Below are 22,989 nucleotides of genomic sequence, written 5' to 3'. Positions count from 1 at the left end.
ACTGCGGTTTCTATAAGCCCAAGAAGTAAAATCGGGAGATCGGTCTATATGGGGGCTATACTAAAACGTGGACCGATACTCACCATTTTTGGCACATCTCTTTATGGTCATAAAATACCTCCAGATTTCAAATTTCAGGCAAATTGGATAAAAACTACGATTTCTATAAGCCCAAGACCCCAAATCGGGAGGTCGGTTTATATGGGGACTATATCAAAACCTGGACCGATATAGCCCATCTTCGAACTTGACCTGCCTGCAGACAAAAGACGAGCTTGTGCAAAATTTCAGCATGATTGCTTCATTATTGAAGTCTGTAGCGTGATTACAACAGACAGACAGACAGACAGACGGACAGACGGACATCGTTATATCGTCTTAGAATTTCTCCCTGATCAAGAATATATATACTTTATATAGTCGGAAATCGATATTTCGATGCGTTACAAACGGAATGACAAACTTATTATACCCCGTCACCATTCTATGGTGGTGGGTATAAAAACATGGTGAATTAACTACCAAATAGATTCTTGTGAACCGCAACTTTTTGGGGAAGGAGGTTTTAACGTCATGCCAGTAGTTTAGTCAAATAAAAACTGTGCAATGAATTGAGGGGGATATTGTGAATTAATTGTAAGGGAGGTGGAATAGATTTTCGTTAACCAAAGAAATCGGAATGAATGTAGTTGCTTCTAAACTTACACATTGCCTTTAAATAAGCGAGCCTACAGTTAAAAAAAAAAAACAGAAAATCATATTAAGGTAAACACGTGATATTATTTCCGCCTGTTCTTTTCTCTAAGTCTCATTGATTCAAGCGTTAATTATTCCTAATTATAAAATTCACATTGTCTCTCGAATTCATTGAGAAGAAATTTCAGTCAGTTATTGTAAGTCGATATAGATATACGGACATTTTGTAAACAAAATTGAAATATTAATATTTGGAAAAAGTAGAAAATTGTAATATTTGGTGGAAAAAGCTATTGACTCAAAAAGTCATAAAAGGAATGAATAAATTTACGAAACGAGTAAACATGGTGGTATATTTAGTCGAGTGGAAGTTCACATACCCTCAACCATTGATTTCAATCTGAAATCTTAAAAAAAAAAAAAAAAACAGACTAAAAAGTTGTGTGTTTCGTTTTCGTAGTCCCTTTTATCTACTAAAAAAGGTATAACAATGGACTGAATAGTCTAAGTGAGCCCAAACAAGTATATACAGCAGTAAGTTCGGCCGGGCCGAATCTTAAATACCCACCACCATGAATCAAATATACTAGTTTCCTTTGAAAATTTCAGTAGGTTTTGATGACAGATATTTTCCTAAGCAGATCAGTTCAACCATTACGCTTCCCACAGATAAATGTAAAGATTTTACCTATGAAGACTAGATCGGATTCTGAATTTATAAGAACCATTTTTTGTTTGAGTTTTAGAGGAATCATAAACATATCTTGTAAGTGTGCAAGAAAATGATGAAATAATGCCTTGATTTGAAATCTAAAATCTGTAGAATTTCATCCCAATTATTTAAATGATTACGAGAAGTAAAATCTGGAAATTTTGCATTCAGTTTCAAGCAATTTTCATGATCAGTGCGGCTTCTATACCCTCAATAAGTGAAATCAGTCTATATGGAGGCCTTACCAAATGGACCGATAAAACTAATCATATACACTTTGTTATGGATCTAAAATGCAAGTATATTTTCAATTTTGGATAATCGGATAAAAACTAAATTTTTTAGAAACCCTAGGAGTTCAATCGGGAGTTCGGTGTAAAGGGGGCTATACCAAAACATGAAAGGATACACACAGTATTCAGCACATCTAATTGTAGTTCTAGAATCTAAACCCCAAATCGGAGAGCCGGTTTATAAATAAGTGGGCTATATTAAAGACTGTACCGATACTCAATATATTCGGCACACCTCTTTATGGTCCTAGAATACCTCTAGATTTCCAATTTCAGGCAAATTGAATAAAAACTACGGATTATAGAAGCCCAAGAAGTAAATCTGGAGATCGGTCTATATGGGGGCTATATCAAAACATGGACCTGTACTCACCATTTTCGGCACATCTCTTTATTTTCCTAGAATACCTCTACATTTCCAATTTCAAGAAAATTGGATATAAACTACGGATTCTAGAAGCCCAAGAAGTAAAATCGGGAGATCGGTTTATATGCGGGCTATATCAAAACATGGTCCGATAATTTTTATTTTCGGCACATCTTTTTATTTTCCTAGAATACCTTCAATTTCAAGCAAATTGGATAAAAACTAAGGATTCTTGAAGCCCAAGAAATAAAATCGGGGGATCGTATGGACCGGTACTCACCATTTTCGGCACACGTCTTTTGGGGTCCTAGAGAATACCTCTAGATTTCCAATTTCAGGCAAATTGGGTAAAAACAACGGATTCTAGAAGCCCAAGAAATAAAATCGGGAGATCGGTTTATATGGGGGCTATATCAAAACATGGTCCGATAATCACCATTTTCGGCACATCTATTTATTTTCCTAGAATATCTCTAGATTTCCAATTTCAGGCAAATTGGAATAAAACTACGGATTATAGAAGCCCAAGAAGTAAAATCGGGAGATCGGTCTATATGGGCTATATCAAAACAGGGACCGGTACTCACCATTTTCGACACATGTCTTTATGGTCCTAGAATACCTCTAGATTCCCAATTTCAGGTAAATTGGATTAAAACTACGGATTATAGAAGCCCAAGTAGTAAAATCGGGAGATCGGTCTATATGGGGGCTATATCAAAAACTGACCGATACACCCCATTTTCGGCACACCTCTTTATGGTCCTAGAATATCTTTAGATTTCCAATTTTAGGCAAATCGGATAGAAAATACACTTTCTAGACGCCCAAGAAGCAAAATCGGTCCATATGGGGGCTATACCAAAACATGGACCGATAGGCACCATTTTCGGTACCCTTTTTGATGATCCTAAAATACCCCTAGATTTCCAATTTCAGGCAAATTTGGATAAAAACTACAGTTTTTATAAGCCCAAGACCCCAAATCGGGAGGTTGGTTTATATGGAGACTATATCAAAACTTGGACCGATATAGCCCATCTTCGATCTTCACCTGCCTTCAAACAAAAGACGAATCTGTGCCAAATTTCAGGACGATAGCGCCATTATTGAAGGCTGTAGCGTGATTACAACAGACAAACAGACAGACATGCTTATATCGTCTTGGAATTTCTGCCTGATCAAGAATATATATACTTTATGTAGTCAGAAATCGATATTTTGATATATTACAAACGGAATGACAAACTTATTATACCCCCGTCACCAATCTATGGTGGTGGGTATAAAAATATCGGGCTGCCACTATATTTATACAGAAATTAAGTAAACTGTTTTATAGGTAGAATGGACTACCTCGTACGAAAATTGAACTAAATTGTACTCCACATTTTGAGATTTCCACAAAACGTTATTAAAAGCAGAAAAATGTAATGCCCTGGTGTACTTTTTAATTGCATTTCACGAAATTTCACCCTCTCATAGAAGAAAAAGTGAACTAAACTTAAAGAAAAAAAATGACTTGCGTCATATCATGACCATTTAACCATACAGTAGTCCATTCATACTATTTTTTGGAACGGGGCGAATGATATATATGGGAGCTATGTCTAAATGTGAACCGGTTTCAATCAAAATTGGCACGTAATATGCCCAGAACCTTAATTCTATTCCCTGTGCACAGTTTCACGTAAATCAGCCTCTGTGGTCATATGAGTCTAAATACGACGCGATATATATATATATATATATATATATATATATATATATATATATATATATATATATATATATATATATATATATATATATATATATATATATATATATATATATATATATATATATAAAGGGTGATTCTTTTGAGGTTAGGATTTTCATGCATTAGTATTTGACAGATCACGTGGGATTTCAGACATGGTGTCAAAGAGAAAGATGCTCAGTATGCTTTGACATTTCATCATGAATAGACTTACTAACGAGCAACGCTTGCAAATCATTGAATTTTATTACCAAAATCAGTGGCAGAAAATCCGCTTTTTTATCGACAAATTTTGTTCAGCGATGAGGCTCATTTCTGGTTGAATGGCTACGTAAATAAGCAAAATTGCCGCATTTGGAGTGAAGAGCAACCAGAAGCCGTCCAAGAACTGCCCATGCATCCCGAAAAATGCACTGTTTGGTGTGGTTTGTACGCTGGTGGAATCATTGGACCGTATTTTTTCAAAGATGCTGTTGGACGCAACGTTACGGTGAATGGCGATCGCTATCGTTCGATGCTAACAAACTTTTTGTTGCCAAAAATGGAAGAACTGAACTTGGTTGACATGTGGTTTCAACAAGATGGCGCTACATGCCACACAGCTCGCGATTCTATGGCCATTTTGAGGGAAAACTTCGGAGAACAATTCATCTCAAGAAATGGACCGGTAAGTTGGCCACCAAGATCATGCGATTTGACGCCTTTAGACTATTTTTTGTGGGGCTACGTCAAGTCTAAAGTCTACAGAAATAAGCCAGCAACTATTCCAGCTTTGGAAGACAACATTTCCGAAGAAATTCGGGCTATTCCGGCCGAAATGCTCGAAAAAGTTGCCCAAAATTGGACTTTCCGAATGGACCACCTAAGACGCAGCCGCGGTCAACATTTAAATGAAATTATCTTCAAAAAGTAAATGTCATGGACCAATCTAACGTTTCAAATTAAAAACCGATGAGATTTTGCAAATTTTATGCGTTTTTTTAAAAAAAAAGTTATCAAGCTCTTAACAAATCACCCTTTATATATATATATATATATATATATATATATATATATATATATATATATATATATATGTATATATATATATATATATATATATATATATATATATATATATATATATATATATATATATATATATATATATATATATATATATATATATATATATATATATATATATATATATATATATATATCGTCCTATTTAGTCTCATATATATAAATATGGGAGCTACATCTAAATCTGAACCGGTTTGGATGATATTTTGCAAGTTTGGTTGACATTGCAGAAAATTACCTTGCGCTAAATTTGAGAACGATCGGTTAATGAATGAGGGCATTATGGTCAAAAATAGGGTTATTAGGGGAACATTTTTCAAAATCGGGCTATACATATATATGGGAGTTATATATAAATCTGAACCGATTTCGTTGATTCTTTGCAGGTATAGTAGTGACAATAGAAGATTCGATTTTGCCAACTTTGAGAGAGATCGGATAATAAATAAAAGTTTTATAGTCAAATTTGCGAAAAATCGGGCGATACATATATATGGGAGCTATATCTAAATCTGAACCGATTTCGTTTATTCTTTGCAGGTGTAGTAGTCACCATAGAAGATTCGATTCTGCCAACTTTGAGAGAAATCGGTTAATAAATAAGGGTTTTATTGCCAAATTTGGGAAAATCGGGCGATACATATGTATGGGAGCTATATCTAAATCTGAACCGATTTCGTTGATTCTTTGCAGGTATAGTAGTCACCATAGAAGATTCGATTCTGCCAACTTTGAGAAAGATCGGTTAATAAATAGGGGTTTTATTGCCAAATTTGGGAAAATCGGGCGATACATATATATGGGAGCTATATCTAAATCTGAACCGATTTCGTCTATTCTTTGCAGGTATAGTAGTCACCATAGAAGATTCGATTTTGCCAACTTTGAGAGAGATCGGTTAATAAATAAGAGTTTTATAGTCAAATTTGCGAAAAATCGGGCGATACATATATATGGGACATTTCGTTTATTCTTTGCAGGTATAGTAGTCACCATAGAAGATTCGATTCTGCCAACTTTGAGAGAAATCGGTTACTAAATAAGGGTTTTATTGCCAAATTTGGGAAAATCGGGCGATACGTACCATATATGGAACCTATATCCAAACCTGGGCCGGTTTCGATGATTCTCTGCATATAGAGTAAATACTATAGAAGATTATATTCTGAAAACTTTGAAAGAGATCGGTTAATAAATAGGGGTTTTATAGGCCATTTTGGGAAAATCGGGCAATACATATATATGGAGGATTTTGCAGACTTAAAAGGTACGAGTACTACATTGTGTTAAATTTTACGACGATCGGTTAGTAAATAAGCGTAGTATGGTCCCATTTGTCAAAATCGGGCGATGCATAAGATAGCCAAATTGCCAGATTCAATTCAAATTCGTCCTTTTGCCCAAAAGAATACTATGTACCAAATTTCATCAAAATCGATTAATAATTGCGATCGCAATCCTGAGAACAACAAATACATGGACAGACGGACGGACGGACACCAAAGGCTACATCGACTCAGGAGGTGATTCTGAGTCGATCGGTATATATTTTTGGGGTCTAAAATCAATACTTCTGGTAGGTCCATTTTTTTGGCAGATTATGCTCTGAGTCAGAGAATGAAGCCGACCCATTTTTGCCGGCGGCGGCTGACACAAATTTTTTGCCTTCGGCGGAGGCAGCTTGACGGCTAAGCCGATATAAATTTGTCTATTCAGCGGCGGACAATTATACATTATAGAATCAATTTGAAGATGTCCGAATGGTAGTGAGATTAGTTGTACAACCAATCTTATAGTCACATTTACATTTCATTCAAATTTTCTGAGCTAATTTTTTGCAAACTTATTATAGCAACTTGATACTGACGGATTTTGGATAGAAAGGTAAATATTTTGACAAAAAAATACAACAATTATTAATGAACTTTTCCGATTTAAATCAATATTTTTGATTAATTTGGCGGCTAATTTTGAGTCGAGATGAGTTGACATATTCGGCGGCGTCTTCGACTGGCTCTGAGCACCATTTGATTTAGGGTATAAAAATTAAATCGTGTAACCGAAGTAGGACTACAGTGATCGATACACACTGTGTACCAATTATTTTTAAAGCTCTTTCAACAACCAAATCGACAGGCGTTTCAATAATAAAAATTTCAACTGGCAACTCTATGTATTTAGTTATAAAGCTATTATTATGTGAAGCATACTTTTAGGCATATGGTTAAAAATAATGAATCTTGTTGGGACCAGAAAATTACTTCATTATGAGCTTTACAGATTATCAGTTATTCCTGACGGAATGTCAGTGTTTGTAAAAAATCTTACAGTGTGACGGATCGATACAACTTGTCGGTGATGACTAAATAATCGATAAATGTGTTATCGATCATGCAGCAGTATCGATTATGCCTTCGGACTTAACTTATAATGTGCACAATATATGGGATATGTTCGACACGAGCACTGTCGTCCGGAAGAACTGATACTCTGTAAAGCGCATTATATAGAAATTATATCAGAATTCAAGAAAATGGGAAAGAAAAAGCAGTGTTTTTAAGATTTATTCATTTTAGAGAGAACTTCATTGTGTAGAAGTTCACTGTAGAAAAGTTTGACTGTTTTTTTCACTTGCAAACAATCCAATATATCATCCTCGATTGATGATATTTGGTAATAAATCTATAAAAAAAACTTTTTTTATTGCTACAGTTTTTTAATTTGCAGATTATTTGAGGAACTTTGGAAACTACCAAGTGAAGGGAGAGATCTGATACAAAATGAATCCTGCTACCGTTGATACACCTCCAGTTATAAGACCTCTACCGGAAGTCCTCCAAAAAGTTGCCATATGTGAATTAAATGAAAAACCCGATGAAATAGCTGATTATGTCCTTACATTACGCAAATGGATTCACAGTCAAAGACATTTGAAGGCTCGTACAAATGATCAATTTTTGTTGGCATTCCTTCGTGGTTCGAAATACAGTTTGGAAAGGGCAAAACAAAAATTGGATCGCTATTATACTCTAAAGGCTGCTATACCCGAAATATTTAATGAAGGACGTATTGTGGATAATCCACAAGTTTTGGAAATTATAAGAGAAGGGTAGGTGGTCATAGCATAGCATGTAGATACGATGTTGTATAATTTTGCTTTCTTCTTCTCCAGAGTCATTTTACAAATTCCCATGCCCGAAAATGATAGTCGTCCCTGTGTGACCATTATTCGTGCAGCCTCATATGATACCAATAAATATAAATTTGCCGATATTATTCGTGTTGGTTCCATGTTCGGTGAGATAATGATGATCGAAGATGATCGTTCAACTGTATGTGGATTTTTAGAAATTATGGATATGAATGGTGTTACGGGTAGCCATTTGTTTCAATTACAACCGGATCTATTGAGAAAATTTTCTACCTTCGCCGATGAAGCAATGCCAATGCGTCAAAAGGGCACATGTTTTATTAATGTACCCTCACCGTTTGAGAAGGGATTCAATACGCTGAGAGGATTCTTTCCGGAAAAGATGAGAAGTCGGGTAAGGTTTGAAGTTGGAAAACGGTATCGCTGATGAAGGGAGTTGTATTTGAATTTAAATTTCATATTGTTGAATAACTCACCACAGTTGATGATTTCGAAATCTTCGATCAAACTGGAAACCTTATAATGGAACATCTGTATTGGTTTTTAAATTTATAAGATATAAGATAGTGAAGCTAAAGTACCCAAGGTTAGGTTAGGTTAGGTTAGGTTAGGTGGCAGCCCGATGTATCAGGCTCACTTAGACTATTCAGTCCATTGTGATACCACATTGGTGAACTTCTCTCTTATCACTGAGTGCTACCCGATTCCATGTTAAGCTCAATGACACGGGACCTCCTTTTTATAGCCGAGTCCGAACGGCGTTCCACATTGCAGTGAAACCACTTAAAGAAGCTTGAAACCCTCAGAAGTGTCACCAGTATTACTGAGGTGGGATAATCCACTGCTGAAAAACTTTTTGGTGTTCGGTCGAAGCAGGAATCGAACCCACGACCTTGTGTATGCGAGGCGGGCATGCTAACCATTGCGCCACGGTGGCTCGCAAAGTCTCACTCTGCTCAACATTTGAATTGAATACCAAAGTCTCAGGGATTGAAATGCGGATTGAAGTCTCTCTGATTGAACTGCAGAAAAAAGTCTCGATGAATTGGAGACCGAAGTCCCAGTGATTGAGTTGTAATTCGAAGTTACTGTCTCAGTGGTTGAACAATAAGCCGAAGTCTTATATTGAATTGTAGACCGAAATCTCGGTGAGGAAACCATAATCCGAGGTTTTAGTGGATCGACTGCAGACGGAAGTCTCAGAGAGTTGACTACTTAAGCAAAATCATAGTTACCGAACTGCAACCGAAGTCTCAGTGATTGAGACGTAGCGAAGGGACTGCGGACTGAAGTCCCATTGATTGAGTTGTGGACCGAAGTGTCAGTGACTGAAATTCATACCGAAGACTCAGAGATTTAACTTTAAACCTAAGTCGCAGTGAAGAGACTGCAGGCAAGTCTATGTGAATGAGTTAGTTGAGTGATTGAACTATACGCCGTAGAATCACCAAGTAGACGTAAACTAAGGACTCATAGATTGAATTGCAGACCGAAGCATCATTGAATAAACTATAAACCGAGGTCTTAGGGAATGTACTGCAGACGGATGTCTCAGAGAGTAGACCGATATCTCAGTGATTAAGTCGCACCGAAGCGACCGCAGACTAAAGTTTCATTGTTTGGGAGAGGAGTGCAGGCAGATGTCATAGGTATAGAACTGCAGTTCGAAGCCACAGTGATTAACAACCAGCCCGCAGTCTCATCTCTGTAATTCAGAGCAGACTGAAGTCTACCTAATTGAGCTGTAAACCGATATCTCAAAAAGCAGACTACAAACCGAAGTCTCTGTTGATTAAGTTTTATATCGAAGTTTCAGTGACTGAAATGCATACCGAAGTCTCAGCGATTCAACTTTAAACTTAAGTCGCAGCGAGAGGGTGCAGTCTTAGTATTTGCAATACAGACCCAAAACTCAATGATTGTACTATAAACTAAAGTCTAAGCGAATGTACTACCAACCAAAGTATCCGATATTATATGCAGACTAAGGACTCCAATTGCAAACCAGAATTAACTGCAAATCGAAGTCTCAGTGGTTGGACCTGCAGATCGAGCCTCAGTCAGCAGACCGAAGGCTCAGCTACTAAATTGTAGATCAAAATCTCAGGAATCAAATGCATATTGAAGAATCAGTGGGACCGAAGCCCAGTAACTGGACTGCAGACCGAAGTTTTAGGGGGTGAGCTGCATATAGATGCCTAAGTTATGAAAAGCAGACCGAATGCTCAGTAGTAAATCAAAATCTCAGGGAATCAACTGCATATTAAAAAATCAGTGATAAAGAACAGCAGATCGAGTCCCAGAGATTGAATTGCTGACCCAAGTCACCTTTCTTTAGACCAATGTCGCAGTGATTGAGGTTTCAGCGAATAAATTTCAGTGAATTACATGAAGTCGAAGTCTCAGTTGTAAAATCATGTCGAAAGCTCAAATAGTGGATTATAGATCAGTATTTCAGCGAATCAACTGCATATCGAAATCTCAGTGATTGAAAAGGAGGCCGAAGTCTTAGTGATTGAACTACAGACCGGGTCTCTGGGAGCCATCGTGGTGCAATGGTTATCATGCCCGCCTTGCATACACAAGGTCGAGGGTTCGATTCCTGCTTCGACCGAACACCAAAAACTTTTTCAGCGGTGGATTATCCCACCACAGTAATGCTGGTGACATTTCTGAGGGTCTCAAAACTTCTCTAAGTGGTTTCACTGCAATGTGGAACGTCGTTCGGACTCGGCTATAAAAAGGAGGTCCCTTGTCATTGAGCTTAACATCGAATCGGGCAGCACTCAGTGATAAGAGAGAAGTTCACCAATGTGGTATCACAATGGACTGAATAGTCTAAGTGAGCCTGATACATCGGGCTGCCACCTAACCTAACCTGGAATTGGACTCTAAACGGAAGTTTTATAGAGAGGACTATTATCAAAAGCAGACCGAAGGCTCACTAGTAGATTGTAGATAAAAACCTCTGGGAATCAACGGCATATTGAAGAATCGGTTATTGAAAAGCTGACCTACGTTTTAGTAGTTGAACTATAGATTAAGTCTAACATCGAGTTCCTGCAGGCTAAAGTCTCAGTGACCGAACTGGAGACCGAAGCCTTAGCGACTGATACTAAATCGAAACTTCAGCGAATCAATTGCGTATCGAATCTTAGGGATTGAAACGAATGACGAAGACTCCAGGATTGAACTGCAGACCGAAGTCTTAGGGATTGGACTGCATAACGATGTCTCAGATATAAAAGCAGGCCGAAGGCTCAACTAGTGGGTGATAAAGCGAACCAACTGCATAGCGAATTGTCAATGATAGATTGATTATAATAGACAGGCGAACGTAGCTAGATTGTTTTAGAACTCCACAATGTTTTTCAAAGCCCCCAAAAATTTCCCTCATGCACATCTCAACTATCTCTCGCACCTTTAATTATTCCTACTGGTTTAGGGTGTCTAGCAGTAGTTTTCGCCTTACTTATTTTTCTATTGACCCAATATTTGTTTATCAAAATTGATATTTAATCTATGCATTTTGTTTTGTATTCTTTCAGATAAGCGTATGCTCATCACATGAAATTATCTATGAACACGTGCCCCGTGAATATCTACCAGTCGAATATGGTGGGAGTAATGGAACTATGCGTGACATTATCGATCGAATGATAGCTAAAGTGATGAAGTATCGAGATTATTTTGAAGATGAATCCAATTATGGTACTGATGAAGAATATCGTAATGTTGATAGGGCATATATTGTAGAAGCCGATTTTGGAATGGATGGGTCTTTTAGAAAGTTGGAATCCGATTAATGGGTTATCCACTAAAACTAACACCTAGAATGTATAGACATTTTAAGTTCATTGACATATTTTTCCATCAAGAATTGTTAACGTATTATTTTTGGCTTGCATTTCATACTTGGTATTGATATATATTTTAGAGAAAACTGGATATCATTCATTTATGTGGAATGTAAAAACAAAATTAATTAAAAATTTATCGTTATATTTAATTCAAAAAAATAACTACCAAAGATTAGTTGTAATTCTTTAATTGCTAGATTGAATGTATGTATATTTGTTTTGTTTTTCAGTGTATATTTGTTTTGTAAGATCTTGAGTGTGCGTAAATTTATATTATATATAAATTATTAATATTGTTATTACTATTATTACTATTGTTGTCTCTTTCCTTCTCTTTTCATTTCAAATTTATTGCAGTCGTAAGGAAAAAACTCAGTTTTTGGTCCAGGACATCGTATATTATGCAATCATTTGATTAGATACAAAAATAAATATAGTTTTCATTCAAATATTTTTTAAGTGTGTTTTTGCTGTAAATGATTGATTAATTAAAAATTCTTATATATATGTAAATAGAATTATTTTTTTTTTATTTATTCCCTCTAAATAGATTGACAACTGTGGCTTTAATTTAGGGATACAAAAATCGAATGTCGACTTTTCGAACAATCGATAGTTTTTCCTAAAAATAAACTCGAAAAATCAAAGTCCACGTTTGGTGTAGCTCTTTTGGTACATCAGCTTCAATTTAGATCGAAGAACTCTGCGACTAAGGTGGTATGCGTCCATAGTGATCTGGTGGTGAGTGAAATGGTGACGCGTGTCATGTGGCCACTGGCTACAAATGGGACACACGTCAGCCACGTTGCTATCAGTCACTGATAGGTTGGAATTGAGGAAGCTGCACTTGCCTGATCTTATTTGGACCCTAGTCTGCCATGGGAGGTCTCTTTTATCCGGTGCTATCAGTCACTGATAGATTGGAATTGAGGAGGCTGCACTTGCCTGATCTTAGTTGGACCCTAGACTGCCGTGGAAGGTCTCTTTTCTCCGGTGCTAGGAGAACATCTGATCGAATCAACTGCATATCTAAATCTCAGTGATTGAACTGTAGATCGAGTCGCAGTGAATGAACTGCAGACTTAGTGAGTGGACTGTTATTAATGTCTCAGTTATCAAAAGATGACCGAAGGCTTAGGGATTAGACTGAATATTAAAAGTCTGCAGTGGGACGTCTCTTTTCTATGGTGCTGGGGCGGTGATCAGACTCCGAGGATAGGATTAACCTTGTAGATTCTCATCGCTTCAGCTACAGCTTCTACACCCTCACAAAAAATCGCTTCTGTAACATATACTCCCAAACATATTTTGCTTCAAGCATATACATTTTTGGGTATTGCCCAAACATTTATATGTTTGATCTCTACCAATATATAATATGTTTGAAAGCATATTGGTCTAAACAATATATGTTTGGGTAGTCTAAATTCCAAACATTTTGTATTTTTGCATCCAAATTCAATAATGTTGTCTTCCAAAAAACAATATGTTATTATGTGACCTTATAATATGTTTGGAAGCATTTTGCACCCAAAAATATTATATGCTTAAAAAAAATTCTCCCAAACAATATTGTGCTCAAAATTTTATTTATTTATTTATATATTTACAATCATAATGAATTATGAAAATAAACAGGTAATATAGGTGCTAACAACGACCTGAATGCTCAAAATTTTGATTCTGCCCAATTGTATATTCCCCGACATCTTTCTCACTTCCACGAGATTTTTTAGTTCTTAGCACCTTTTTCTGTAATACAAACATTGTAGAAGAAATTATTCAATTTTATTTTTTTATTTTTATTTTAATTTTACCTTTTGCCGGACGGGGATTCGAACAGCGGCCCACACAGTTTGTAAGGACCAAAGAAGTAGCTGATGAATTGCCCAAGGAAAAATAAAATGTTAATTTTGTAATAACAAGCAACAACCACCAACTTAATTCAATATCGCTCCTTGTTAAATAGCGCTCCAAGCTACTAAACACATATATGTTTATAGGCTATTTCTAAATTAATATATGTTTGCATTCAAGCATATTATATTTACAAACATTTTATGTCCCAAACATAATATGTTCTAACATATTAACATATATGTCCCAAACATGTTATGCTAGTTTATGAACATTATATGCTTGCACTCAAAAATATTGTGTTTAAAAATTTGTGTTCCAAACGTATAATGTTTATAGCCAAACATATGAAAAACAGTCTTTTTCAACCGTGTACATAAATCCTGTTCAGACCTGTCTGGTATGCTGTCTGATCTAGAGGCTCTCGTTTGTAATGGTAGATCTCGTGGTTTAAAACGTGTAGATCTAACCAGATGTGACACACGTCACTGTCATAGGTAAGAAATGAGGCGACTACACTTGCCGGGCCAAAACTACCCAAGGCTGTCCAAGGAGGTCTATGGGCTGTGGCCAGACTCCGACAATAGAAATAATCTTGTAGTTTATCACCGCTTCAGCTACAACATCGTCATTAATCCTGTTCAGACCTACACACAGAGAACATATTGGTTGAAAATTGATTGTTGCAATAAAAATTCTGCATGTACAATGAAATCACAGTTGTGTCAATCAATTTACATTATTTACAACCTTAATTCGTCCCTACTGTCATATCACGATTATTATTATAGAGTTTTGTTTGTAATACAAGTCAAATAGTTGTCTGAACTAAATGTCTCTCTTTTTAAAATTTTTGATTGAATTCGATACGCGCAACCAACCTTAAAAAACCTTCATAGCTGTCATTTAGTATTCAGAACTTACAATTGATATTCACAACCGAATTCCTTTGGAAATATTTTTTAAATGTCATTAATATTGTTAAAAATTATTCAATGTTGAAGGAAAACGTGTCTTTTCAATTTAAAACAATAAAAATAACTGAAAATGGAGTATTTTCAGCCGGTTCTAAGTTTATTTGAACTCTTGGTGGATTGCCTATCAAATATTTCCATGAACAACTCGCGCAGTGTGAAACTATTCTAAGTACACCATATTTGCTACGAGTCATATAAACAGTTCATATCTTCAATTGTTTGGGATCGAGTTTTAGATGTGGAACAATTTTATAGCGGTAAAAGGTAAAAGTTTGAACCATTTTACACATTTAAAGCGGCTCTAATGGGAAAATTCATCTCCACGTCTGTATTTTATCTATGAAAACCTTAAGGAAGTGATGGTGGCGAGTATGTTCTTATTTATTTTTTAAAACTCTACACTAATTTTCTGATTTAATTTGTTGCGTTTTTAGACTGGCTATGTCATCCCATTTTATGGTATACCATCATGACGCCATTTATAAATATTTGTATACTAAGAGTTCCAAAGATTTAACTACCATTGCCTGTCAATTCTGCAATCCATGCTGGAGGGTGTACTTTCAAAGGTGTATATTTTTTAATTGTTAATGTAATGTAATTTTATGTACTTTTCTATCATTCAAAAAATATGAATAAAATACAATATTCTGAAGGAAAAAATCATTTTCAATTCGGTTAAGGTAAAGTTGGGTGATGTAATCAAATAAAGAAAGGAGCAACGACCAATTGTATCGTCTAATACAACCAACTCTACACATAGCATTGGTTGGTTTTTCCATAATTCGATTGAGTCGACCGAATTTGTCGGGTGTCATAACTGCTAACAGATGGTTGCTGCAACTGCCAAAAGGAGGTTGGCAATAAATTCGGTTATCACAACCAATCTGTATTCTCTGTGTATCTGATATGGTATCTATAGGTTTTCTTTTGAAAGACTGGATCTAGCGATCTACAAGATGAAGATCAAACATGGGTAGTGGTTGTCTATCCACAAGATGTGATTTGAATCGTTACTGCCGCGTGATACTAGCTTGACAATATTCAATTGTGTATACGCACGGGGAGGATTTTGGTCTCCATGGGATAATCCAAAAGTGTACAGAGGAGGCACCTATCGCAGTTCTAAGGCCAGCGTTCCGACAGGTCTCTAGCTTGACAATATTCAATTGTGTCTACGCACGGGGAGGATTTTGGTCTCCATGGGATAATTCAGTAGTGTACAGCGAAGGCACCTATCGCAGTTCTAAGGGCAGCGTTCCGACAGGTCTCTATGTTATTTCAATGCCAGTCACTTATCTGAGGTGTCCACACTGGCGCTGAATCGTTTACCTTGGACCGGCCAATAGCCTAATAGATAGTCAACAAGGTTTGTTTGTCCGCAACCCAAATTCTGCCGGAAATCGACATGAGAACCTTCCTTCTAACGTGGGACTTTTTTACAAATTGTAGTGGCGTTGGCAGACGAGGGATGTGGAATGTAACACCAAGAACCTTGGGGTAGTTCGTTGTTGAAATTGTTGCACTATCGACTCAAACATTCAATTGAATTCGAACTTCTGTTGTGCATGTGTCGCATAGTGTCGCTGAGGAATTGGTGGCGGATATCCCAACATTTTCAGCAGTGAAATAAATGGAAAGATCACCTAGGCAGATCTTTAACCGATCGCGAATTTCATCAACAAAAATCTCGGATACCATGATCGTAAAGTCGTCTTCGTATGATACAATCCCAACGCCGTTTGTGAGAGGGCGGAATAGATGATATGTAGATGTTAGATAATGTCGGAGATATCATCCCACCTTCGAACTCCCTGTTTCCCCTCTACAAGGCCTTGACTTCTTATCTCTAAATTCGTAAAAGTATGGCTGGCGAGCACACAGATAAGTAAGAAATATACGTTGGGGTCCTGCAGGTAGGGACGTATTTTCGATGTTCTCGAATAGTTTGGTATAGCTGACCCTATTGAATGCTTTCCATAGGTCAAGAGCCGCGAGGGCCGTCCTGTTGCAAGGCTTGGGCTGGTTGAGTCCTCTATTTATGAATGCTGTAATGGCATGCAAAGCTGTTGTCATACTATGAACTTTACGGAATGCTTGAATACTCAAGTGTTGTGGCTACTGGGGATTCACCCCAGCTCGCTCCTACCCTTTCTACAGACATCGGGTATTATGAGTGATTGCAAGGAATCATTGAGAGTCTGGCCAAGTAATCAAATTGGTATTACCAGTATTACCAGATGCTGCAACATTAGCAAACAAATCCGTTGGAGGCCAGCTTTTTGGCTGGCCCGAAAACCTCGAATACCGCGAACGATTCTCCTATTTGCTCACTCGCGGGATACTTAACAAACTTCAGGTTACGCCCTCTTTCGCTTATGCTCGTCGACTATTTTACTTATTCACTTGGTAAGATTAGTAAGAATGGCAGCCAGATATTTCAGGTTCACTCAGACGACAGTGGTGAATTTCACTCTTATCACTGAGGGCTGCCCGATTCTATCTTTGTCTCATAGCCGAGTACGAACGGCATTCCACATTGCGTTGAAAGCACTTAGAGAAGCTTCGAAACATTCAGAAATGTCACCAGCATTACTGAGATGTGGAAAACTTTTTCATGTTTGATCGAAACTAGGATTGAAGCCATGACTTTTTGCGCTCAAGGTGGGCATGCTAGCCATTGCACCATGGTGGCTGGGCTGGGTACGACGGCGCTCATCTACAAGTCCCACAGCTTCTGCTGGGAAATTGGCGATTCGTATTCACTGAAGCCCCAGTTTGCTTTCCTTTTGTTGAGGTTATGAAATCGAAGGGTCGGTAAATGGTGAGAATTTTGGGGAGATGACCCCATTGAAATTATAGGTTCCCAGGACACGTCATTTATCAGTCTATGTGACGTTAATGATATATTTGAGGGCCTCTTCGTTCACCGTGTAAAGTGTGCAGTCATTGGTCTGCTCTACCAAAGCTTGACATTTTCTCTGGTCACTACCCAGGAGAAAATGTGAAGGTTCATGGTGGGCATTACTATAAGGTGGGCCACGGCTACCAGCCGGCGGCATATACACATTCTATATCCCTGTCTGGATATTTAGCCCCAGACTTGACTGGCATCCCCACACATTCCATATAGAGGTCACTAATTCGTATTCACTGAAGCCCCAGTTTGCTTTCCTTTTGTTGACGAACGTCCGGCGTTCAGAGGTTATGAAATCGGAGGATCGGTAAATGGTGAGAATTTTGGGGAGATTACCCCATTGAAATTATAAGTTCCCAGGACACGTCATTTATCATGTGACGTTAATGATATATTTGAGGGCCTCTTCGTTCACCGTGCAAAGTGTGCAGTCATTGGTCTGCTCTACCAAAGCTTGACATTTTCTCTGGTCACTACCCAGGAGAAAATGTGAAGGTTCATGGTGGGCATTACTATAAGGTGGGCCACGACTACCAGCCGGCGGCATATACACATTCTATATCTCTGTCTGGATATTTAGCCCCAGACTTGACTGGCATCCCCACACATTCCATGTAGAGGTCACTAAGTGTCTAGTACAAGCGATGTAGGTCTATACTGCACGGAACGGTGTGATATGAAAGCCAGGCCTCCACCTCTATTCCTTGTGCGATCCTTACTCAGCACATAGTATCCATCACAATGGTGCAAGCTAAAGATGACATTCAGCTTCGTCTCTTGCGTCGCCGCGACCCAGATCCACTCAGAATTTCATGACGATCACAATAAAATAAAAATATTTTTCGTGTAGTCTCAGACGAATGTTTCGATGACATTCAACCTGTCATTCTATGTTGAAGGTTAAAAATATCATTTTTTATTATTATTTACATGGAAAAAGACCCAAAAATTTCGGATATTATCTATAGGTAAAATTAAAGTACGTAAGTAATTACTATGAATCATTTGTCCCATCAAATAATATATTAAAGTAAATTTAAATCGATTTGTACAGGGTGACTCAGAATATGTCACCCTAATTCTTGTGGCATACAAATTATTTAAAAAATATGAAATATTGTATTTCATAATATTGACACCGATCAGCAGATTATGTTCTTCGTATAACAAATAGAAAGTGTGTATATTTAAATATATCAACAAATAAATGTATGGGTTAAAAGTTATTAGATTTCGGTTCACTCTTTTCGAAAAAAAAAAAATAGAATAGATAAAATTTTTGTTAGTGCCCACAAGCATATCGGCAAATCGCTTAAGGTAGGGTCTTATCAATAAAAAAAACAGACAACAAGTAGACCAAAACCAAAACTATCCAAAATAAAAATCCATATTTTAATGTTAAATTATAATAAATTATTTTTATGGGAATTTGTCACAGTTTGAGGAAGTAACTCATTGTGAAAACATAGTCAGTAATATAATACGGAAGAATTTAATAAAAACAAAAATTCAAAATAATGACTATCAGACCATTGTCGGAAGCCTTACAAAAAGTAGCTATAGAAGAATTAAATGAGGACCCCAAGAGGATACAGGACGATTTGAATAATTTTAAAGAATGGATAAAGCAACAACCACATTTGCGAGCTCGTATGGATGATCAATTTTTGATAGCCTTTCTTCGTGGCTGTAAATATAGTTTGGAAAAGGCTAAAACGAAATTGGATAATTTCTATACATATAAGGAGAAGTATCCCGATTTATTAAAGCGTCCCAATATAGAAGATCCAAAAGTTAGAGAACTAATTAGATTGGGGTAAGTTATCAAAGGACTCGGAACACGGTCGTCTATAGTTGGTAAAAAATTATGAAGTGCCGACTTTTCACAGATGAATTTTATTGTACAGTGAATGAAATCTCTCAAATTTGGACACTCTGGAAACCTGAAATTTTGTCAAAATTTTATTTCCATAGAAAATTTTCTCAAAATTTTATTTCTATAGAAAATTTTCTCAAAATTTTATTTCTATAGAAAATTTTCTCAAAATTTTATTTCTACTGAAATTTTTCTCAAAATTTTATTTCTATAGAAAATTTTCTCAAAATTTTATTTCTATTGAAGATTTTCTCAAAATTTTATTTCTATAGAAAATTTTCTCAAGATTTTATTTCTATAGAAAATTTTGTCAAAATTTTATTTCCATAGAAAATTTTCTCAAAATTTTATTTCTATAGAAAATTTTTTCAAAATTTAATTTTTATAGAAAATTTTTTCAAAATTTTATTTCTATAGAAAATTTTCTCAAAATTTTATTTCTATAGAAAATTTTCTCAAAATTTTATTTTAATAGAAATTTTTTTCAAAATTTTATTTCTATAGAAAATTTTCTCAAAATTTTATTACTATTGAAAATTTTCTCAAAATGTTATTTCTATTGAAAATTTTCTCAAAATTTTATTACTATTGAAAATTTTTTCAAAATTTTATTACTATTGAAAATTTTCTCAAAATTTTATTTCTATTGAAAATTTTCTCAAAATTTTATTACTATTGAAAATTTTCTCAAAATTTTATTTCTATAGAACATTTTCTCAAAATTTTATTTCTATAGAAAATTTTCTCAAAATTTATTTCTATAGAAAATTTTATAAACATTTTATTTCCACAGAAAATTTTCTCAAAATTTTATTTCTATAGAAAATGTTCTCAAAATTTTATTTCTATAGAAAATGTTCTCAAAATTTTATTTCTATTGAAAATGTTCTCAAAATTTTATTACTATTGAAAATTTTCTCAAAATTATATTTCTATAGAAAACTTTCTCAATGTTTTTATACCCTTCACCACTACTGTGGTACAGGGTATAATAAGTTTGTGCATTTGTATGTAACGCCAAGAAGGAAAAGTCTGAGACCCATCGTTTAGTATACCGATCGTCTTAGAATTAAATTCTGAGTCGATTTAGCGATGTCCGTCTGTCTGTCTGTCTGTCCGTCTGTCTGTTGATGTATTTTTGTGTGCAAAGTACAGCTCGCGGTTCAGATTTAGATATATCTCCCATATATAGCTTTCGCCCGATTTACACTCATATGACCACAGAGGCCAATTTGTAACTCCGATTTAGTTAAAATTTTGCACAGGGAGTAGAATTAACATTGTAGCTATGCGTGCCAAATTTGGTTGACATCGGTTCAGATTTAGATTTAGCTCCCATATATATGTTTTTCTGATTTCGACCAACATTTTCCTTGTAAAATAGCCACTGCTTAGTCGAAAATTTGAAAATATGACTCTAATTTTCCTAAACTTGTAATACATATATATCGAGCGATAAATCATAAATAAACTTTTGCGAAGTTTCCTTAAAATTGCTTCAGATTTAAATATTTCCCATATTTTTTTACTAAAATTGTGTTCCACCCTAGTGCATTAGCCAACTTAAATTTTGAGTCTATAGATTTTGTAGAAGTCTATCAAATTCTGTCCAGATCGAGTGATATTTAAATGTATATATTTGGGACAAACCTTTATATATAGCCCCCAACACATTTGACGGATGTGATATGGTATCGAAAATTTAGATCTACAAAGTGGTGCAGGGTATAATATAGTCGGCCCCGCCCGACTTTAGACTTTCCTTACTTGTTTTGTTTAAAAATTTTCCCAAAATTTTATGTCCATAGAAAATTTTCTCAAAATTTTATTTCTATAGAAAATTTTCTCACAATTTTATTTCTATAGAAAATTTTCTCAAAATTGTATTTCTATAGCATATTTATCAAAATGTTATTTCTATTGAAAATTTTCTCAAAATTTTATTTCTATAGAAAATTTTCTCAAAATTTTATTACTATTGAAAATTTTCTCAAAATTTTATTTCCATAGAAAATTTTCTCAAAATTGTATTTCTATACAAAAATTTGTCAACACTTTATTTCTATAGAGAATTTTGTTAAAATTGTATTTCTATATACAGAAAATTGAAGTGCCTGTTAGTTGGAGAAGAAGATTTTGAAAAATCTACAAAAACATCAAGAATTTTACCAATCTACCAAACAGTAAAAAATCTACCATTTTTGGTAGAATTCAACCAACTGTGGTCGAAATTCGGCATTTTGATGTTTTACAAACGGAATGTCAAACTTATCATACCGCTAATCAGCATCCTATGGTGGTGGGCATAAAAAAATCTCCACTTTCCAAAAATGTAATTTTTTTATAACTTATCGAACCACCCTATTATACAATTTCTTTATTGAATGTTTTCATTTCAGAATTCTTTTATATTTACCAGAACCCTTAACCGAATGTGGCCCACGTCTGGTCTTAGTTCGTAATGGAGCCTATGATCCCAATAAATTTTCTTTCAGCGAATTGGCTCAAATGCGTACCCTTATTCAGGATATTGTCCTCATGGAAGACGATACCGCTATAGTGGGAGGAATAATTTTTATATTGGACTTTAGTGATGTTAGTGTTTCACATCTATTTCAAGTTAATCCTGGGGTAATGCGTAAAGTTTCCAAATATACGGAAGAAGCACTACCACTACGTGTTAAGGCATCGCATTTTATTGATACACCATCAGCATTTGAACCCATATTCAATTGGATTAAACCATTGATGCCACAGAAAATGCAAGATCGAGTAAGTTTTTGTTTTTTGAGTTTCAACATGATTTTTGCTCATTATTTTAGTTAATGAAATAAATTTCTTTGTTTGGTTTTTAGCTCTATGTCCATGGCTCTAAACGTGAAGAACTTTTCAATATAATTCCCAAAAAATTCTTACCCAAAGATTATGGTGGTGAAAATTTGAGCGTCCAAGAGCTGATCGATATGTGGGAAGAAAAAATTCTTTCCTATGCTGATTTCTTCAAAGAGGAAGAAAAATATGGTGTCGACGAGTCACTAAGAGTACAACAAGAGGCCACAAAGTCTGCAGATACCTCGGCAGGTTTAACGGGGTCATTCCGAAAATTGGTGGTAGATTAATTTAGGTGCAGAATAAAAAATAAACCATTTCAGTATTACCTTGATAAACTGAGTAGCATTATTTATCTAAAAATGTTTCATAGTAGTGGTTAAAGTGGTAAATAACTAAAAGAATGATCGGGATGCGTCCTGCAGATATATAATATGCCGAATATTCCAAACGACACATCTTTTAATTTCAAACCATTTTTATGTTGTTTCGATTATTTTTATTTATAAAAGCCAATACTGTTAGAACAGACAAAGAAAAGAAATTTCGCTAACTCATTTTATATATCATAATAACAATGATGTGACAATCTTTGCGAAAAATCGTTAAAGCCTATATTATATGAAA

The 22,989-nt window shown here is 35.5% G+C and overlaps 2 protein-coding genes across 4 annotated transcripts in view; both read left to right on the top strand.

Moving 5' to 3' along the window:
- The window catches only part of LOC142240060 (alpha-tocopherol transfer protein-like), a 37,129-nt gene extending 24,705 nt beyond the window's left edge, over positions 1-12,424 (top strand). For 2 of the 3 annotated variants that reach the window (XM_075311781.1, XM_075311780.1), the window contains exons 2-4: positions 7,623-8,004; positions 8,068-8,440; positions 11,595-12,424. In XM_075311781.1, coding sequence (XP_075167896.1) covers positions 7,676-8,004; positions 8,068-8,440; positions 11,595-11,852 — 960 coding nt within the window. In that variant the 5' untranslated portion in view covers positions 7,623-7,675 and the 3' untranslated portion in view covers positions 11,853-12,424. Of the gene's footprint in view, positions 1-7,607; positions 8,005-8,067; positions 8,441-11,594 lie in introns of all 3 variants that reach the window. The other variant, XM_075311782.1, reaches the window with a different exon arrangement.
- A 6,690-nt stretch (positions 12,425-19,114) lies between these two features.
- On the top strand, positions 19,115-22,652 carry LOC142239582 (retinol-binding protein pinta-like). Its single transcript, XM_075311374.1, has 3 exons — positions 19,115-19,473; positions 21,933-22,305; positions 22,389-22,652. The coding sequence occupies exons 1-3, from the start codon at positions 19,175-19,177 to the stop codon at positions 22,650-22,652; spliced, it is 936 nt and encodes a 311-aa protein (XP_075167489.1). The 5' UTR covers positions 19,115-19,174.
- Positions 22,653-22,989: the final 337 nt, after the last annotated feature.

This window comes from Haematobia irritans, chromosome 5 (genome assembly GCF_050003625.1).
Source record: "Haematobia irritans isolate KBUSLIRL chromosome 5, ASM5000362v1, whole genome shotgun sequence".
NCBI lineage: Eukaryota > Metazoa > Arthropoda > Insecta > Diptera > Muscidae > Haematobia > Haematobia irritans.
Note: the sequence above shows the minus strand (reverse complement) of the source record. Positions and strands in the feature narration are given on the sequence as shown.